The 20700-nt window shown below is 42.5% G+C and overlaps 1 protein-coding gene across 1 annotated transcript in view; it reads left to right on the forward strand.

Moving 5' to 3' along the window:
* GALNT10 (polypeptide N-acetylgalactosaminyltransferase 10) overlaps positions 1-20700 on the forward strand; it is an 81985-nt gene that overhangs the window by 18993 nt on the left and 42292 nt on the right. The window contains exons 2-3 of the mRNA XM_071443416.1: positions 18211-18313; positions 19175-19313. Of these exons, the coding sequence (XP_071299517.1) occupies positions 18211-18313; positions 19175-19313 (242 nt within the window). The remainder of the gene's footprint in view (positions 1-18210; positions 18314-19174; positions 19314-20700) is intronic.

Below are 20700 nucleotides of genomic sequence, written 5' to 3' on the forward strand. Positions count from 1 at the left end.
TTTTTCCATACCCTGAGAGAGAGTGGGAAAATATCTGTGCTTTGCTGGAGACACCTCATTACCATGTGATTCCATATGCAGCTCTCAGAGTTCTCAGGTCAAGGCAGGAGGGGAAGGAGGTGTCCTGAGGGGACAGGCTGGGTGACTAAAGGCTGAAAACTGGGTAGGAGAAATACCTCTTCAGGCAGGGATGTGCCAAACAGGCACTGCATCTGACAGGGCTTGTTCATGTGTTAGCAGCTCACCAAGTAATGGTGCTCCTTGAAATTTTGTTGGGAGTCTTGCCAAAACTCTTTATGGAGTTTTAAAGGAAAATGGGAATTGCTGAAGTGTTATCAATAACTTTTTCTTTTTTTGTGTGTGTGTGTGTGTGTGTGAGAGCTGTTTTGGTAAAAAGATATTTCAGAACATGGTGTGTACTGATTATATGTATAAAAGGTTAATAATGCATCTAGTTTGTGCCACACAGGGTGACCAAAGGGAATCTCCTTGCCTGTGTGTGTTACCCCCAAAGAGCCTTGGTCTGGTTTAAATATAAGCCAGCTTGTGCTCACTGGAATCCCTGGGGTCTGCCTGGCACTGGGGAGCCATTCCAAGAGCAGATTAGGGCTGGAAGCATCAATGGGTGAGTGCTGGAGCAGGGACCTGCATGCTCTGCTGGGAGGGACATGGCACAATGCCCTGGGTGGGAGCAGAGCCCAGCAAATGCAGGTCTAATGATTTGGATTTTGCTATTTTCACATTAGTGTTTAAAACTGCTTAGATATAATCCCCCCAGCAAATCTCTCCATGCTCTGGGATGGTGAACATTGGCTGCTGCACGCTGATTTTTAAGTATGAACTGGTTACACTGAATTCTTGTGCAGCTGAACAAAGGCTCTCTCTGGTGCCTGGCAAAGAGGAGAAGTTTTCATGTCTGATTCTGTTTGTACAGGAGCATAAAATGGGTCTTTGTATCAACATGCTATAACAAATGAAACATTCAGGCAGAGGTTTAGTTTGATGCTTGCCAGTTGTGTGGTGGCTCTGGAAAATCACAGAATGTATGTATAAAATCCTTGGCAGGGAGGAGAACTTGTGCTGAGTTCAGAGTCCAGAGCTACTGGTTGCATGTGTTGAGTTGGACATTTTTCCTTGGCTTACAAAGCATTACTAAGAAAGTTTATACATTGAAGGTTGATGTTTGTAATATGAATCTTTTCTTGGTGGTTGCTCACCTGAGCCACAAAGAAGTTTCTTCCTCCAGTCACCCAGGATATTTCCATCATCTCTTGAGCTTGCTCTGGTGTCATGCCACAACTCCATCAGGAAAAAAATCTCAAAGATAGTATGTGCCCCTCAGCTGCAGCTGTCTCAACATAATTATGCTCAGAGGTCCTTTTTCTCTACTGTGTGTGGAGCCTGAATCCCTCACATTCCAGATTAAAGACAAGCCACAGTTCATTTTCTGAAACATCAGTCGAAAGCACACAGTATTTTTGTAGAGCTCTTAGAAGATTGATCTGAATACTCTGAAATCCATAGAAGCTATGAACTTTGGCTTGCATCTTCTTAAGGAAAAGAAAATGATCCTACCTTTGATGGAATCTAGCAGAAGGTTGGCTTCCATTTAACTGGAAGGAATTTGGGGTGGTTTCTCATCTCTGTGGTCTAAGTGGAATATCCTGGCTTGTTCGAAACAACTGCTGCTTTTTAAAAAATGCATTTAAAGGAATTTTGGAGGTTAAAGTGTTTGATTTTCCCATGTCACTCATCATGTACTGTAGTTTCTTCAGACTTTCCCCCTCTTGGAGGAAATGTTGAGCTTAATGCAGTGAGAGCTGCTGCAGAAAGTGTTCTAGAGTGAGGAGAGTTCTTACAGAGGATAGAGGATTAAGTGATGAAAGCTTTTATAACTACATGAGCATTGGGTTAGTTTGGGTTTTTTTGGGTTTTGGGTTTGTTTTTTGTTTTGATTTTTTTTATGCAAAGGTCTTTCTGAAGCTTGCAAAGAAGATTAAATAGAACAGTGTTACTGTGGAGTTGTTGTTTAATCAGGCTCTTCTTTGACTGTTACTGAGATTAAAAATGTTAACACAGGATTGATGCAGTTCTAGAAACTAAAGCAAGTGCCTCTTTAAAGTTCCATCTAGGGAAGGTGGCTTAAATTGCAGCAACAAATTAGATTCAACTGTTTGGAGATGCTAAAATAGGTGTACTGAGCAGACAAAAATGTGTGGAATTTCTCACCTACTAATAATTATTTATTGATTCCTTTAAGGCTGGCACTGAGGTTTCCCTTCTCTTTTGACAGAAGCAACTTTCTGCTTCAAAAGGTTTTTAACCTCTTTGGTTTGATAAGCCTAAAAGTTAGGGGGAGGTGGAGATTGATACATGTTTCTGTATGAGGAAGTCTGAAAGAGTTTGATTTTTGGAGTGGTAGAGATGGCAGGAGGAATAGTAAATTAATTGCCTGAATGTGCTCTGCTGCCTGAAAAATAAGGATGCAGTAACCAGGGCCTGTTAAGGAGGACTTTGACAGGGGTTGTCTCAGTAATAGAGGCAATTTCATGATCTTGCCCCCATCTTCCAGTTTACTTTTCCCTCCACTGAGCTGGTTTGGCCCTGGATGGGGACTTACTGCAACCAGGTCGATGAGAGAAGCTGGGTTTGAGAGAAGAAAAAAGCCTTTAAACTGAGCCCTGCTTCCGAAGATGATGAGTGCAGAACAGCAGTGTAATTCAGAAAACTGGTTTTGCTCAGCTGCATGGAGTAAAAAGATTGTTGGTCTCACCCCTTCAAGGAATTTGCCAGGATTTACTTCAGACCATGGACAAAAGTGTCAGGATTTATCAATCTAAGATTAGCTTTACTTGAAAGTACAGAGCAGCCTTGATTTTTGTTTTGTTATGCAAATTGGACACTAATTCCACTGAATTGCATGTACTAAAAATCTTTCTTTTTACTTTTCGGCTAGATTGACATCTCATCATTACAGTAAGTGTTATGGTCCTCCCTCCTTTTAATGTAATTTGTGAAAATCCTGTCCTATGTAGGCTCTTGTGAGCAGCTGTCCTAAATGGGATTACTGAAACATAGACATTTATCTGAGCTTTTTGCTTTTATAATTCATAATAGTCAACTGCTCTGGCTTAGGCTTTTTGGGATGGTGAACTTGTCTTGCCTCTTTGCACAGTGGTAAATTTATGGAAATACATAAATATTTCCTAATCTGGGAGCATCATGTGGATGCTTAAATCTTGAAGTCTCTTTGCTTACTTCAAGTTTCAGAAGCTGTTCTTAGAAATAAAAAAGACTGGTTCACTTTATGTATGGCCTCTGGAGTGTTTTGTGACATGAGGCATTGGAAAGTAGGTCTGCTTGAAGTCATCTGTGAAGAAGTACTGAGAGAGAAGTGGCACTTCTCTCTGAGGTGGATACTGAGGAGGGGTGAAAGTGTTTCCTTGCTCTTTCTGCGTGGTGAAGTGAATTTGGATGCATCTGAAAGACCACTCTGCTTGGCATCTTGCTGTGAAATGCCAAGGCTGACTTTTAGTGTGTGTTAGATATGAATTATGAAGTGATCTGGGTCCATATTCAATGTGCATCTCTTAATAGCATAAAATTATTCAAAGTTGACTTGTTTCTATGCATTAAATGTCTGGCATATTTATGATTCTCTTGCCTTTCTAGGAAAGGTGGCAACTTCCACATCTAACATTTAGCTTGTGTTTTGGGAAGGCAGTTGCTTTTCTTTTTTTTTTTTTTTTTTCGTATTACCTTAAAATATGTAGCTTGTCTCCCAGTGGTTTTGCATGTGCTGACACCCAAAACTGGCACTGTGTGTAATGGATTTGGGATTCAGACTGAAGTTCTTGGGCCAAACACGCTTGCCATAGAGCATCATGTTTCATGGTCTCATGGGGAGAGACTGCTCACAGGATTAGGTGTGGCTGCCTGTGGTTTGGGCTGAATGATCTGCCTGCTGATTACTGCTAGTTTTGGTAACCAGTGTGGTGCTTTTTCCCTCTGAAGCTTGACAGGCACCCATCCTGTTGCAGTTCCACCTTTATTTAAAAAGCCATCTTTCTTACCACAGCCTGTGTCATCCATGAATCCTTACCCTGAGAGCAGCACTGCAGAGGGGATGTTTTCCACAAGAGGTTAGTTGATTAAATGCTATGACAAATTATTACAGCTACTTGAAAGCAGTTGCTTCTGTCTTTAATTTGACAGTGTCAAGTTACTCTGTCTCACTTAAGTGCCAACACTCTCCAGCTGCCTTTTGTCAAGGTCATTGTACATGGCTCACCTGTAAACATCTTCTCTTCTCTGGGAGGGCAGAGCAGATGTTTCTGCCTCCAAAAGATGCTCCAGGCACTTGCTGCAGGAGATGGTCAGCAGGCTGTCAGAAGCAATCTTTATGGGCAGGCTGGTCTTTCACAAGGAGATGTGTTTACAGAGCATGAAATGAACATTTTTGCACAGAAGCAAATAATTGCTTACAACAGAGACTTTAGTAGCAGATTTGAAGCTTGAATGATCATTAGTAAGGTCAGCTGGAGCACACACAATGTCCATCTCCTGAGCAAAGTCATTCAGGACTTTTTAGCTGTTCTTTTGTGCTGAAAGGTTTTAAGACATTGTAATGTTCACGCCACGAGCTTGTCACTTTTGATAAAAACTTGTGATAGGCTGTGTTGCTAAATGTGTATATGTCATATAGTTTCTTCAAAATCAGTCTTGAATGGAAAGCTATTTTTTGACTTGCAGGAAGAGAGGAAGGAAGCCCATGCCCATTATCTCAGTCTTAAATTAATATTTAATAGTATTCCAGCATTGGTAGGGTTTTTAAGATTCTCTGCATGAAGTGTGTGTGAAACAGGCTGTTGTCACAAGCAAAAGGGATCTCTGTGAAAGCTTTTTGTGGTCAGGAGATGGGTCTGAAGGGCAGCAGCTCCCAGGCAGTGTTGGCTGCCCCAAAATGCTCTGGTTAATGCTCTCACTCCTCAGGTCAGAGCTCTTTCTTGGGCAGTAATGAAAAATGGTTTCCGAAGAATGGCTATTGGCAAAATTAACCAGATTGATTCTTCACTTATGACACAGACCAAGACTTGAACTTCAGTCTTCTATGGTAATAAGACCAGTTCATCATCAGTAATTGCATCTCTTTGTTCCCAGCAGCTTCTTCAGCCTCCTTACTCTCCTCCAAGGTCACTTCCTCACTCAACAGATGTGCAAGTCTGGCAGAGCGTTTAAAAACCACAGAGCTTGAAGGAGATGAAGTTTTTGTTAAAGCAGTTCTGTCTGATTGCAGTTCACCACGTCACAGGATTCAGGAGGTCTGGCTGATGGGAGCTGTGAGTGCAGACAAACGTCAGAGCAGGGGGAGCCTCTCCTCTCTGCCCACCACAGTTGGAAATGCTTAAGGCTTGGAGTGCTCCATTTTCAAAACATCTGCACTGCTTCAGGGAGGGGAAAATTGTCAGTGTCACAAAGGCTGTTCTGAAAACCTCTTTAAAATGCTGTGTGTTACACCATGATCTTCCCATTGCTTTTCTGTAGGACATCATTCTCCAGAGGGCAGTGGCCCTTCTTCCTTCATTCACATTGTGCAGAACAGCATTAACCATAACCCCTTTCAGCAGAGCTATCCTTGTCTGTGCTGAAAGCCAATGAATGTGGCTCTTAAAAGGAACATCTGAGCATTGCCTGAATACTCCCAGAACAACTGTCCTTGAGTCCAGGGAACACACAAAATCCAGGATACAAGTTGTGTCTCAGTCCTTGTCCCCATTAAAAGGAGGCTTTAAAATAGTTTATACTGCTCTGTACAAGGCTGAACAGAGATTCACCTTCAGAATTCCTCCAAAGAGCTGAAGTGGAGCTCCCTGTGTGAGCTGAGCAGCCAGCACTGTTTTGCCAGTGCTGTTTTTGCCATGAGGTGTTACACCATAAATTTTCAGAGGGCTCCAGAGAGATGAACAGACAATGAATTAGTCAGGCACTCTGTAACACGACCTGCTAATAGCTGCCCTCTCTGAAACAGTCCCAGCAGTGGGAACTTAATTCTCTTTTCCTGTTTAATGAGACTTGGTAGAACAAACACCTAAGCAAATCTGAGGGGTTTGTAGCTGTCATTCTCTGCTGCATCTCATGTATAACCATGCGTTTTATTTCTTTATTGATTTTTTCCCCCTTTTTGTCGATGTTTAAGCAGTATTCTTTCAATAACAGATATAACAAATTCTAGTCAAATTGGGTGCTTCTTTATTCTGGTATGAGAAGCTACAAAAACTGTATTTCAGAGACTGTCCTGCTGTACAGCAATTTTTCTCAGTCCCATGGAGCTTCATTATAGCGAGGTCAGACTATGCCGTAGAGAAGAGAATTTATATTTTATCATAGGGCTAACTTCTATGCTCTTGTAATGACCCTGAAGGACAGTAAATGCTCTAAATAATTCAGCTTCTTTGGAATTTAGTTCTGCTGTGCTATAGGAGCTAGAATAGATCTAGGAAAAGAGAAAATATTGTGGTATATTTTAATGTAATGCCTAAAGGATGCTCATGAGGATGTTTGGCTGCTATAACTCTATCCAGGAAGTGGACATGTAAAATTTCAGGAATTCAGTGTATTCTCAAGGGGAAGACGTCCCTTAAGATCCTTGTGGTGAAATGAAACTCCTCAAAGTCTAATTACCTCTTGGACCAGGATGGAATTTATTAATTTCTCACGTAGTTGAAAAGCCTCTTCCATAATTCCATGTGTGGTACTTCTAATTTCATGGCTTAGCCTTTTCTTCTTTGCAGCAGTGTGGAAAAGTGTGAGGGCTGTTTGTAATGCATGCCTTTCCTTTTCTGCCCAGTCATCTCTGCCCTCATCAGCATCCATTATTTTGCATTTTCCTGCGTGTGATGTTTTTGTAAATATCTCAGGATGAAATTAGCTTTTTTTCAAACAGCAGGACAGAGTTCCATACAGTCATGGTGATAGAACAGCTGCTGAACAGCTGCAAAAAAATCATTGAAGTCTCACATTTGTGCAGCTAATGTCTTTTTTACCCTTTGAATTGTATCCTAAATTTTTGATGCTTTTTTTCTGTGGCCAGGACTGCTTTTGAATTTTAATTCCATTCTCCAGTTAGCGACATCAGCAGATTTAACAAGCCTGTTTTCTATTCCAGGATTGAAATCGATAGATAATTTCACAGGGTCTAGAAAGATTCTGGCAAAGATTATTTTGACACATGACCTGAATGTTTGCATCAGAATTTGTAAGTTTTGATTAGATTTGAGTGAATTCCAATCTGGATATTAACAATAACAAGCCTCAGCATGCTCAGTTTTACATCACTGAGTGACTCCTCTCTTTTCTCTCCTGCCTGCCTGGTCTGCTTGTTTCTTCCCTTTTAATCCTGACAGTGCTGTAGTTAGCAGCAGTTTGTCACTTTTAAGATGACATCCAAAAGTGATTTGTCACCTTTTAGACATATACAATGTTTTGGTGTCTGTATCTCCAGCCCTGCTCTTCCTCAATTCCCCAGGAGTGTTCAGCATCTTTCAGTTATTGGAAATACTATCTGCCTTCCACAGGCAGCCTAACACTGCCAACCAGCTTCTTCCCAGACCTAATTCATTTGTTTTTCCAGCCACTTATGACCCCTATTACAGGCTCAGTGGTCACTACTGAGGGCATCTCTAGAAGGGACTTGAACCTGTCCTGTCCTTGGCTCAGCCTCACCTCACCCCAGGCTGCAGGCATGGACAGTTAAACCTTGGGGTGCCATAAAGATGTGTGATATTCCCAACCCCATGCAGTGGCTGAAAAAAGGGATGGAGTGAAGCCTCGTGAGCAGCTTGCCTGGGAGAGGAGTCTGAGCCTTGGGAAGAGTGAGGAGATGATGCACACAGGGTGCCCAGGAGTGCTGCAGGAGCTCTGCCAGCTTTCCCTGGGGAGGCAGGGGTGGGGAAGGGGTGCCAGACGCTCTCCCTCGCTGGGTGCTGTGCTTGGCACTCAGCTTTTCACTGCTGACAGCCCTCTGAACATTGCTGGAAATGCAAATGTAAATTATTTTCTAGGTGCTCAGCACTCGTCCATGGGATAACCTTCCCTCAGTGGTTCCTGGTGGACATTTTAGTCCATTATTGTGTGATGTGTGTGTTCTCCCAGTCACTTTTGCCACCCATCAGTGGTGACCTGGTCTCCTAGAAGAGGTTGATGACTGAATTTGGGATTTTTGTGCACTCTGATCTTTGAGAATTAGGGAAGTTGTGCATTTGCTGAGCAACAGTTAAATCACTCCTTGGGAAGAAGAGCCCTGTAAAATGTTTCTTTTCAGTGCTGATTTTTCAGTTTAACATTTAACATAACACTGTCAAGAAGCATCAAGTTTGCCAGGAAGGTGGTAAGGAATTCACTTCAAAATCTTTAAACAGCTAAAAGGGAAATAGGAGTATTCTGTTGATGAAAGCCAGAAAATTGTGGGTTTTCTGTTTTGCTGCTAAGAAAAAGCTGTGCTGAGGGTGATGCTGTTGGTGGGAATCAGGCAGCAAACCTGTTTTGGAGCACCACCTGAAGGAATAGTAACAGTTTCTTGAAAACAATGATATTTTTTTTTTTTTCCCTGAACTAAAGCTGTCAGAGTGGTTGTTGATTTCCCAGTGTCTGCAAGGCAAGTGAGCAGTGTCAGCACTGAAGGTACTGCCTGAAGAGTGTGGGAAATCAAACAGAAAAATGCTTGTGGTTCTTTTTGCTTTATTGGAATTAGCAGGAACTATTTGGTTCAAGATGTGTGTGTGTTATGTAGGCAGGCTAATTGTTCCTGGTAGCAGGAGATAAATGGGGGAAGAGTGCACTCTGAAAATAGCTGTAGGCCTCTTGATGGCTCAAGTTCTCCCTAAAATCTTTTTGGCTGAGTATTTACTGTGCACCTGTCTGCATTTCCAGGGACAGTTGAGGGTCAAGCTGCAGTCATGGTTTGCAGAGCAGCTCTGGGGATCATTCCTGTGTTGGTGGGTGCTGTTCATAGATGTTCTGCCATCCTCTGCTTTTGGGTCTGACTCTTCCACAGATGACAGTCAGATTGTGCCTCCTCTCAAATATCTGGCTACAGATACTTCATTAATTATATGTAATTCCTAATGATGGATCAAGGCTCAAGGAAAAAAACCTAAAATACAGATTTTTTTTTTTTTTTTTTCCTAGTAGCTTTCAAAATTCAGAGGAGAAACAGTTTCTAAGTATGATATGCAACTTGCTGTGGGAAGCACTGTGCTGACATAAAACACATTCTCAGTACCTGGCACACAACAAAGTGGCAGCTCCAGTTCTTATTCCAGTTTTTGAGTCATATCTGTCATGTAGGTTTTGTATGGATTGAATATATTTTTCCATAGCACTGAACATTGGGTCTTTCTTTACCTTTTTGGAGATTTCAGAAGAGCATTAACCTTTCTGAAGCCAGTGTACTGTGCTTGCTGACAAATCTTTGCCCCTCACTAGGCATCAAACCTTCCATAACGTGCCCTTGAATTTTGTTTGTGTAAGTTTGGCAGCAGCCCAGTTTCCATGAGGAAAGGTAAATATCTGATCTACACTGTCAGCTGTTGCAGACTGCAGCAGCTCTCTCAGGCTTATGGATGCCTTATGGTGCTCTGCCTGCTTTTTTGGGCAAAATCCTGAGCATTTCTGTTTACTATTATGAACTATAACTGTTAGCAAGCTTTCAAACTGCCTCGCTCATCTTACCTCAGAAAACATGTTCTAGTGCAGTCTCACTTGTGCCTTTATCACAAAGTGCAGAGTGTCCTGGTAGTATACTTTGCACATTGCTAAGTCCCCAAAATTAAGTGTTTTTCTCTTGAAATGTCTGTCTCTGTGGAAAGTACTTAGCATTCTTCTTTTGCATGTCTAGCAGCCACATTTTTTTCCTGTCCTTGCTTCAGTGATTATTGAAGCATTAGCAGCTTTATCTTTTTTTTTTATATAATTTGATTTCTTTTTTCCTACCAGTTATGCCAGTTTATACCAGGGTTTCCCAAGGACCCAATCAGGTGGATTCCATTGAATGAAAGGCACAAATTACCATGTTTTATCATTCAAAGAGTTAGAAATGCTGTACATTTTTTCCTGTAAAATGAACAGGTCAAATTTGCAGTCACAGCTTTGCCAGGTCCACCTACATGCAGCACCACCTGAGTTGTCATCTTGTATTGGTTGAGTGCTGGGAATTTCACCTCTGTGCAGTATTTCTGTCTTGAGGATATCCAGGATGCTCATTTTGATGTATTTTTAATGAGATTTCTGCTAATATTATACAGGGTGTGCTTCTGTGTTTGTGTATAAAATATTTGGAAGTTGTGTTCATCTGAGCAGTCCTTGATTGGTTTAACATTCCTATAATCTGATCTGGAGTTTATGGCTCGAGTACAGGGAGTTCACCAAAATGATGGAATTAATAGGGTTTGTGTCCTGCATTTTTAATAAATCTTCATTCAGATTATTCACCTATTTTTTGCATATGCAGCATAATCTGTAGGTCTTACTGGAAAGTCAGATTTCAGAAACAGTGCTCCAGATTTGGCCCTTGTAGGAAGCCACTACACCTTGTGGGCTGTTCAGCTGAGTTCAATGGAGTGTGGGTATCTGCAGGCATGTGCCAGGTTCTGCTTCAAATGGTCAAAAGCAGCTTGCTCCCTCCTTCTATATGCAAGGCTGTATTTTAGACAGCTTCAGCTAGCACTAGCTTCTGTGGAAAACAAAGTGCATCTCTCTGGATTTCATGCCCTTAGCTTCTGCCAGGAGTTCAGTCCTAAACCAGCTCTTGGGCCTGTGATAAAACACTGAATGTGCCCTGCTTCCTTGGGAGAGCTCATCTAGTTTTATGTTTCCAGCAGGAAGGGAAGGTGGGAGGGGTGGGAAGTCTAATCTCATTTGGAATGGCAGTTGAGAGATTACTTTTGTCTGCATCTTCATTTTGTGTGTTTATTGTCCAAGGCCCTCCTGCTGTTGTACCTCAGGCAAGGTGAGGAATGGGCTGTCTCCATCAACCAGAGGCTAGCCAGGGTATGAGATGTTATTTGGGAATTTTATAGGGTGTTGCTGTATGATAGAGCAAGGTCAAAGAATTATTCCTATTGCTTGAGGGGAAAACAAGGTGGCTTACCCCAGCTAAATGCCTGCAGGAGCTTTTTCCAGGGTGTTCAGCAGATTCCTGAGCCAGGCTCAGTGTGGGAGGTGGAGCAGTTCTGGAGATGGAGAGGGCTGTAAACGTTTTAGTGAGCAGAAAAGATGAGAAAGCTCTTGTGGGCAAATGAATTCTAAAACTAGGCCAGCTGGGGTTTTAACAGCTGAAAGGAAAGTCTGAGACTGAAACTGCTGTGCTATCACAAGATGTGCTTAAATCAGGGAGGAGAATGCTGCTTGGAGCTCTGTGCTGACCTTGGAAGGGGCTGTGCCTCTGCAGGCCTGGGCTGAATTAGTCAAACAGTAAGTTCAGAACAGCAGAGATCACAAAACTACAATATTATCTCTAAAGGTAAGCAAAGAACAAAGTGTGAGGGGTTTGGCAGAGACAGATGACTAAGCTGGATGTCATATCACTGTCCTCAGCTGATGTCTGCAGACTTTAATCCACTGATGATCCAGGACTTTTTTGCAAGATGATTTTTTTTTTTTTTTGTGTTAAGGGATTTTCAGCAGTTGATGTTGAATAAAACTTGTTAACCAAAGCAATTTAAAGGGGGGGGGGGGGAGTTTCAGTTCAAACAAGTACTGTTCTAGCACTTGATCCAAAAAACTTACTGCATTAAGAAGCAGAGTCAGCTGAAAGCAGCAGGCTGTCCCATCCACTGAGTGTTCTGCAAGGAACATATTCTTTAATAACTCTACAGCTCCCAAATGTCCCTGGGTGTTCTGCACAAAAGGCTCTGCTTTGTGCCTGTCTGCACTGGTCCCTTCAGCTGGTCCAGCTGTGGTTTCATTCTCTGACACAGGGTAAGGCTGATCCAGGAGTGCCCACAGTGTCCTGGGGCTGCTGAAGGAATCAGGATATTTCCATGCTCTGAGGCCTGGCCTCCTCAAAAACAAAGCACAAATCTGAATTTCAATTTTTAACTGGTGTTACAGGTGGGAAAGAAAATGATGGCCAAGGTATAGCATTCTGCAGGAAAAATTCAGGTCTGGTTCAAGCCTGTTGCTGGGATGTGAGTCCCAACAAGCTGTGATGATGAACTTGGCTTTTTTGTCTTTGAAAGCATTTAAAAATTCTGCATGATGGGATACCATTTAGTCCTGCGTTGCCTTATAATAGTTCCTCAAATGTTGGAGGTTTGAATTATGTTAATGTACCTTTTAAATTTTTTATGGACTGAAATAGCTTCAAAAATTAACCTTTTGAAAACACTTGGGTAGATCACACAACAGGCTTTTAGCAGCCTTTCTTTCCAGTAGTGTGCTGCCTCCTGTTCCAGTAAATGAGGAGCTTTGATTGACTGAGGTTATGCTCAGCTTCCTGACCCAGGAGCAGCCTCCAGCTGATGTTGGTGATATTTTTATTTTTCATTAGCTCATCTGAAAGTCTCAGCTGTTTTCCTGCCAGTGAAAAGGATGCAGTCTGTTTGTGCTGCGTGAGTGCTGTGCCAGTTTGTTGTTCAACACTTGCTGATAGAGCTCTGACAAACCAAAAAAAGAATTTCATTTCTTCATGGTGCAATAACACTTGCTATCTATTTATTTATGAAAGAGTTACTTACATTTGGCATGGATGGCCCTATGATCATTAAAACCTGAGTTTGCTGCAGTGAGAGGGAGGATTCCTCCTGTTTTCTCCTAGACCTGGCTTCCCTCACATTTTGCTTCCTGAAACACCTCAGGTCCTGCAGGTTTTGGAAGACTGGAAGGAATCTGCCTATGGATGTTTTCTCTTTCTGCTCTGCCATGTCACACAGTGTGACAACTGGGCTGTTCCCAGGTGTGTGCTCTTGAGTGTTCCACTGAGTTCACCTCAGGTTGCAAGTTCCTTTAATAAACAGAGGAATGGTTCTTATTTGCTGCTTTCCCTCTCCCTCTTGTTTTCCTTGAATTATTTTGGCATCTTCAACATCTTGTTTCAGGATATAAGTGCAAGACAGTCTTGCTGAGGTGCTGGGATAAGTGATCTGGAGTGAAGCAGATGCCCTGTTTGACACTGTCTCCAAAAATCATGGGTCTGATTATAGCTCCTTGGTTTGAAAGAAAGTAATAAATCAGCAAAACAAATGTTTGAAGAGGGTTTGAGATCTCTACAGCATTATGGTTAACATAAATGCTTCAGCAAATCTTTTTTCTTCGTGTGTAGAAAACTCTTGGCTTATGTGTCGATCTGCACTTCCTTTTTTTTTTTTTTATTTTGGCTGCAGCCAGACACACTAAATAGTGATTAAACAAAAAATTAAAATTCTGTTTTTGTGCATTTGGCGTTTGAACGCTGATCAATTGCTTTGGCAGCGTGTTAAGTAACAGTGTGGTAGACAACAGAAGTGGCTTATTTACAGCAATCTGTCTAAATCCATTTTCAATGTATTGCTTAATATGCCTTTCTACTTTAGTTCATTTTCAGTTTTTAAAAAATGAAGGCTGGAAACAGGCAGGAGAATGGTTTAAGATATTGCTGGAGAAGTAATCACTCCTTAGTGGTAAACAACTTTCAGTTCTTAAGGGAAAGAAAATGTGCTTGAGCTGAAATAGAACTTTTGGGCTTGTTGGAGGAGTTCCTGGATGGAATTCAATGGTACATTTATATAGCCTGAGTAGGTGATCATAATGAAACCTTCACGCTTTAAAATCTGATTTTTACGTGTTGTTTACAATTGACCATTTAAAAAAAAGCAATATTTTTGCAAAATGGGAAGCTAACACAGAGCAGAAGTGAAAATTGCTGACCTCTTTTATAGGGATAGAAATCCACATCCATAATGTGCATTTACCCTAACCATGCAGAATTGACAGCTCCAATGTTCAAACAGTGGTCACTGCATTCCACAGATAAAATGCACATAAAGGGGGATGTGGTGGAGGGTTTGGACAAAAATGTTCTATCTCCTGCTATGCAGTTAGAATTAATGAGAAAATTAGGATGAGAGTGTAAATTGAGATGAAATACAGCATTACATGTATGACATAACTCGCCATAAATGAGATGTTTGTTTAAGAGTTAAAGAAAAAGTCAGTCCTAGGAAACTTGCTGTGTTTTGCAGATTGCTCTGATATCACAGTCTAGAGCATTTGTTGAAGGAGTATCATCAAGTTATGTGATTTGCATAATTGAGTCAAATCCCATGCAGCATCCCTGAAGGAAACCACTAAAAAAAGCAACATTCTGGTCTCTCTGTATGCTGTGTCTGGATCTCTAGAGCCTCAGACATCTTTTACAAAGAGGGGGCTGGAGGGGTAAAGCAAGAAAGAAGGAAAAGATCTTCCAAAATCTGCCCATTTTCCCAGTGAGAGGCACTTTGAGGACACACAAAGTGTGCACACCCTTCCTGTGCCCGTGGTGGCACCGTGCCTGCAGCCTTACACACAGCTCTGCTGAGAGTGATGGCATCAGATAATGCAGTCAGTCAGGGAGGGGCAAGGCAAATGTTTTATAGCTCACACTGACTGTTTTTGGTGGTCTGCTCAAATTAAGTTGGTGTTGAAAGTGGGGTTTTTAATCAGAAATGCAATGCTGATGTGGCTGCTGCAGCTGCACCTTCCCTCCAAGGCTGTGTGCATGGTGAGGGCTGGCAAGGTCACTGAGGCAGAGACACTGATGTTCCTTTTCTAGCACTGAAAGTCACTTCAAAATGAATGTTTAGACACTGTTGACAGAACTTGTCAGTGACTCACAGCAGACTTTTCAGTTATGGTGTTTTAACAGCGACCTGCAAAACCAGTGTAAGCATTGGGTGTTTGCTTGCAAGGGATACAGTAAGAAATATTCTGACCTCTTAACATTTACCCAGGCTGAATTAAATGTAATGGAGGACTCCAGTGTTGGATGAACTAAGGTAACTTCTCTGCCAAAGACCAAAAAAAGCTCCAGAATGCAGCATGTCTGCCATGACCTGGAACTGTGTCTACCCTTCAGGATTCTAAAAGCCACTTGGAGGTTTGTGTACATGCAGCAAGAGGTTCAGGTTGTGCTTGTCCTGTGTGGATAGGACAGTGTGGGGTGAGCTGTACAGGGCAGAAGCACCACAAGCAGCGCAGGCAGAGGAGCTGGGAATGACTCACCCTGCACAGTCCTCATTTCATTCTGTCAGTGCCAACGTGAAGAAGTGTTGATCCTTGGAAGTCTCCAGACTGAGAGCAGTACAGAGCCTGTTCCCAGCCCTTCAGGATCAATAACTCTCACTCTGGGCACCTCTGCAGTCCCACACTGCAGTTCAGAGAGGTCTGGATAACTGATGCATGTGCTTCATCGTTTTCCCTCTTGCTTAATTTAAAGTTTACGAATTACTGACATGTGTGGCCCTGACAGGGTTAGCTTAACCCAGCTCACAGATGCTTTTGTGTGTAAATTTATCTGGGACTGAGAGAAATCCATCTATGTGCTTGGCTTTCTACTGTCTGTGTGTCTGGTTGGTGCAGTGGGTAATACAGTGGCAGTCTCTGTGATTTTTTTTTTTTCCTGTTTTTGTTTTCCTTTATTTTCACAGCCCTGGAGGATGGTGTGCTGCTGCCTGCTTTCCTTCTATCTCAGGGTTTAAATTGCTTGCATTAGGTTGTTGCTTGCTCCGAGGATGTTTACATGCACATTGCTGACCCCTCTAAAGAATGGCTCAAAGCTGTGCAGAAAATTTCCTTCCCTGTACCCATTATCCTGCACTGAGCACACAAACACAAGGACCAGTCCAGCCCAGAGCCTGGGGCTGCACACACTGAGCAGGGATGGCTGTGAGTGCTTTCTAATGGCTTTTAGGCTGCTGCTGTGCTGTGTGAGGGTGAGAGATGCCCCCTCCTGCCCCAGCCCAGTGCTGTGGCCTCCCTCAGAGAGGGGTCTGGAGATGTTGGTGTGAATCCTCTGGGGTCTATTTCCAACTTCCCTCCCGTCTCCTGGGAGCTGTGGTGGAGGACAGCTCCAGATCCATGCCCTCAGTGCATTTCAGTGTGTTTCAGAAGGAATGTGGCTGGAATGTGGCCTGGTTGTGTCCCAGCTGGCAGCTCACCCCCGCCGTGGGGTGGGGCTGAGAGCTGGCAGAGTTAGAAGTGAGAAAACTCATGGGTTGAGAGAAAGAGTTGAAAAAGTAAAGCAAAAACCCCACAAAGCAAAACAAACCGTGGCAGGGCCTGCCACGGGCAGGCCGGTGTTCAGCGTTCCCCAGGAAAGCAGGGAAGGTAAATGTCATCACTCCAAAAACCCCTGCTTCCTCTCCTTCCCCCAGCTTTATCAGTGGGACACCACATGGTTGGGATGTCCCTGGGGACAGCTGTCCTGCCTGTGTCCCCTCCCAGCTTCCCATGCTCTGCCACCTTCCTCTCTGAGGGCAAAGCCAAACAGCCTTGACTCTGGCTAAGCCCTGTCCAGCAGCAACAAAAACATCTCTGTTTTATCAACACTTTCCAGCACAAAGCCAAGTCACAGCCCCATACCAGCTCCTGTGGAGAAAATTAACCCTACCCTGGCCAAAACAGCTCAGAGAGCAGTCCCCATGGGTGGGTGCCTGCAGCATGGACAGTGTTTTCCATGGATGTTTTCAGAGGGAAGGGAGGTGCCTCTGCAATTCTAGTTTTAGTTGCCCCAGTCCCAGAAAGAGATGAGATTTAAGCAATGCTCTGTTAGACAGGTTGGATTTGCTGTTTGCTGGTGGGTCTGAGTTTTCCTCTTTTTCCCCAGGTTGCCTCAATTCCCTGCTCACTTTGTCAGGGTTTGGTTTGGGCTGCTGGGCTGCCACAAGCACAGTGGGTGTTGTGAGGTTCAGGGTTGCACCCTGTGTTCTTCCTTCTGGATCCAGTCCCTGGACACTCTGGCCATGCTCTTCTCTGCAGGGCTGGGAGGGGTTTCCACAGCAACTGCTTTTAAGGGGTTTTCACATGTTTAATCCAGCAAATGGCAGGAGGGACAGTGGCATTGTCAGTGATTCTCCTGGTGTGTGCATTCAGTCCAGAACACTACAAACAAGAGACAAAGAGACCTAAAATATAAAAATTTCAGACCTGCCAGTTGTTCCTGTGCCCATTATGATCCTTGTGCAGGAGGCTAGCGCTCAGAAAGTTGGCAAAACTCTCCTGGCAAGGAGGTGCTCTGGTCTGTGAGAGCTTTCCAGGACTTTTCCTGGCAGAGGAGGAGGCTGGTCAGTGAGCTGGCCTGGCAAAGAATTGTTCTTGTAAAACAGAGGCAAAAATTTCACAGCATGGCAGTGTACTCTGGTGTGGGTTGTTTAGTGGGAATCATTAGCAGGGGTGGCATTATCACCAGGCAGGAATTTGCAGAACAGTGCTGTTAAATAGGACAGCTGGAAAACCACAAAGCAGGTTAAGCAAATTAGTTTGATATTTATGTTTGGTGAGTCCAGGACAGGAGTGTGTGGTTTTTCACCAGCTCAGCTGCTCTGGGGCTGCACTTGCCTTCCCCTGCATGATGTGAATCAATATCAGGCTTTTGCAGTGCCTCTCATGCCTCCTCTTCCCTTCAGCAAATGTGAGTCTCCATCCTGAGCAGTCAGAGGTGAGCTGGAGACATTGGATTTCTGGGGATCTTCATTTGCTGACTTGTTTTCAAAGCACCTGTGGCTTGAATTTCAGGAACAACATCATGAAATAGAATCTCTAATTGGGTTCAGCAGCAAGAGTCTTAATAAATGACCTTTTAAATCTTATTTTGATTTTATTCAGGTGTGGTAGTGTCTCATTAATAGTGATCCTGCAGTAGGTCTCCCAATACATCCTATTTAATTAACAAAAAGGCTGTAAGATGTATTGGAGGTTTTCAAAATGAAAATGGGAGTTTTTAATAGAATATCTGATTAAGAAATAATGTTCTGCATATGTGATGGTGCCTGGAAAAATATCACTTAACAGACACAGATAAAGTTCTGAGACAAGCAAAACTCACTTCCTCCCTCACCCCTTTCAGGCTAAAAGCCACTTGCCTGTGATGCTCTTACCTTAAGGGAGATATTTAATTTCCTCTTACAGGAAGGGGAGGCTGCGGAGGAAAGGTTTCATTTGTTGTGTATTTATTACATATCCAGTTTTTTTGTTTAAAAGGCACCATATGTGAGGCAAAAGAAAGACCCTTACTTTGCTGATGGACAAAGGAAAAAGGACTGGCACAACAAAGAAGCCATAAGGAGGGACTCAGAGCGTGTAGGTATGTAAGATTGCTATAAAAATGTTTTAATACAGATTGCAACTTTGATTTTATTTGGTAGGCTGAGTGTAGAACAACATGTTCAATGTTAGGGTCAAGGTGATGTTCTTGACATGATGCAGCATTAAAGCCAGTTCATCTGTTAATCTTTTAACTGTGTTAATCCCAGTTAAATTCCTTTTTCCTCATCTCCACAGTAACTATTTTGAGGTGCAAATGCATCACTTAAATCTTGGTGTTTTTATGACAAGTGGAAAACTGACTTTAAAAAACTTACCCCCCTCCCTCAAAAAAGTGTGCATGTACCTCTCCCAAAAATGGGAAATCCAGAAAGGGAGAATAAGAAAAACGTTCTGGACTATAACATTCATGCAAGTCCATTCCATAATTCTGGGGTTTGCCTTGCATTGCAAACAAGGCCCATTTTGAATGTCACAGCTTTACACTGATGTGTTTGCAAGGGCTCTGCCCCTCAGTGCAAGAGCACAAATCCATCTGTGCTGAGAATTCCAACAGTGCTGAGATATTCAAACCACGTGGATTCTTCCCACTGTGAAACAAAAGGCATTCTGGAGATCTTCCACAGCACTGCCAAAACCCCTTCATCTGTTTCTGGTGTTAGGAGGAAGATTTTTACCTTGGATTTGCACAGCTGAGTGGTTTGCAGCAAAACTGCTTATCAGATAAAATTGTTAAATTGACATGGTTGACCTGGTGCTAAATGACACAGAGCACAAAATTCATAAAGTAATGTTCAAAGGACTCTTAAGATGCTCTTTTTTCTGCTGTATGGATTGGTTTCTGGCCCGTTAAGCACTAATTAGCAGCAATGATCTGTATTTACTTTCTGTCTATCCACAGGAAATGGAGAACAGGGAAAACCTTACCCAATGACTGATGCAGAGCGAGTGGACCAGGCATACAGGGAAAATGGCTTTAATATCTTTGTGAGTGATAAAATTTCTCTGAATCGTTCCCTTCCAGACATCAGGCACCCAAAGTGAGTATACAGTTTGCATTTCTAGGAGTGAAGCTTTGCAAGCCCTAAATTACCACCTCTACAGGAATGTGTTCTTTTTTATTATGGACTCTTGTACCTTTGTTCATAAAATCCAATCTTTGCACAGCTGGATCCTGGTATTTCCTTAATAAAGGACAGCGTATAGTAATTTCAGTGGGAAATAGAAGAGATCAAATCTGGGAGAAAAAAAAATCTCTTTTTGATTTCAAAAGACTTTAAATTACCACAAACTTGCAACCCTGCTCATAAGAAATCTTTAATGTAACCCTGAGGTCCCACTTATGTTGGCCCCTAGCTGGAAATGACTGTGGAATGCTCAGGAGCAGAAAAAGATGTGAGTAGCTTCACTCAACTATGTATGAAGAGTTTTACCAGGTTTGTGGATTATTTTTGTGGACATCTTCCTCATAAAAGCAGCCTCATCAGGGTTTACAAGTAGAAACGAGTTCCAATTGAACACTGACTTTAGAGTTCATCTGGTTTTGGACATTATGCTGTAGGATGGTGTTGAACTGGATTTTGGACAAGCCAGAAGTTTTTCTCTTGCAAAAGTGCATCAGTTACGGTTTAGACCTTGTTTATACAAAGCTGAGAGGTTTTTAAATACTTTTTGTGAGGTTCTTAATCTGAAAGCATTGTTAGACATTTGAATCTGAGATTCTTTTGTGTAAAGCTGTGTTTATCACAGTTTAATAAATCTGAATTCAACATCTACTTTATTCACAAGATACAAGTTCCAGAAGTCAGGTTTTATAATTTGTTAACTGCACAATTGAGATATTACCTCTTCAGCTGTCACAGCAAACTAATCAAATACACTGGCTTGACACTCTTTCTCAATATAAACACATAAAAAAGGTAGTGAGTGTAGCTCCATAAATGTTTTAGGCATGCAGCTGAAATGTTTAAACATAGAGATAAATCAGGTAACTGAAGATGTTTGTGGATCAGCCCATGTTCAAGTTCTAGGAAATACATTTTGAGTTCACTAATCTAAATTCTACCTGGCCTCCATTTACAGGGTCTGCCTTGGGCTCTGGGAACTTGAACATCAGATAATGCCAGTATTTTGTTATCTGAGGGTTAAATGTGTTACCTCACATGCTCCAGTGTTTCCTGAAATTGCCAACTCAGTGTTGCTAATTCTACTATTTAAACTTTTGTAAAATGTGAAACTTCTAACTCCAGCCCCAGATAAAATTAATAAGTGAAGTGAAGGGACACCATCAACTTAATCTGTGATTAATGGTGCTGCTGCAGTGATTTGCTTGTTGCTTGACAAATCCTTTCCCCCAGCACAGCCAGCTGTAATTGTGGGGGCCTCAAGGAGTGGATAAACAGCATGTGCCTAATGGTGCTGGGGTTG

The sequence above is a fragment of the Agelaius tricolor genome, unplaced genomic scaffold (genome assembly GCF_023055355.1).
Source record: "Agelaius tricolor isolate 1412-34295 unplaced genomic scaffold, bAgeTri1.0.p SCAF_18, whole genome shotgun sequence".
NCBI lineage: Eukaryota > Metazoa > Chordata > Aves > Passeriformes > Icteridae > Agelaius > Agelaius tricolor.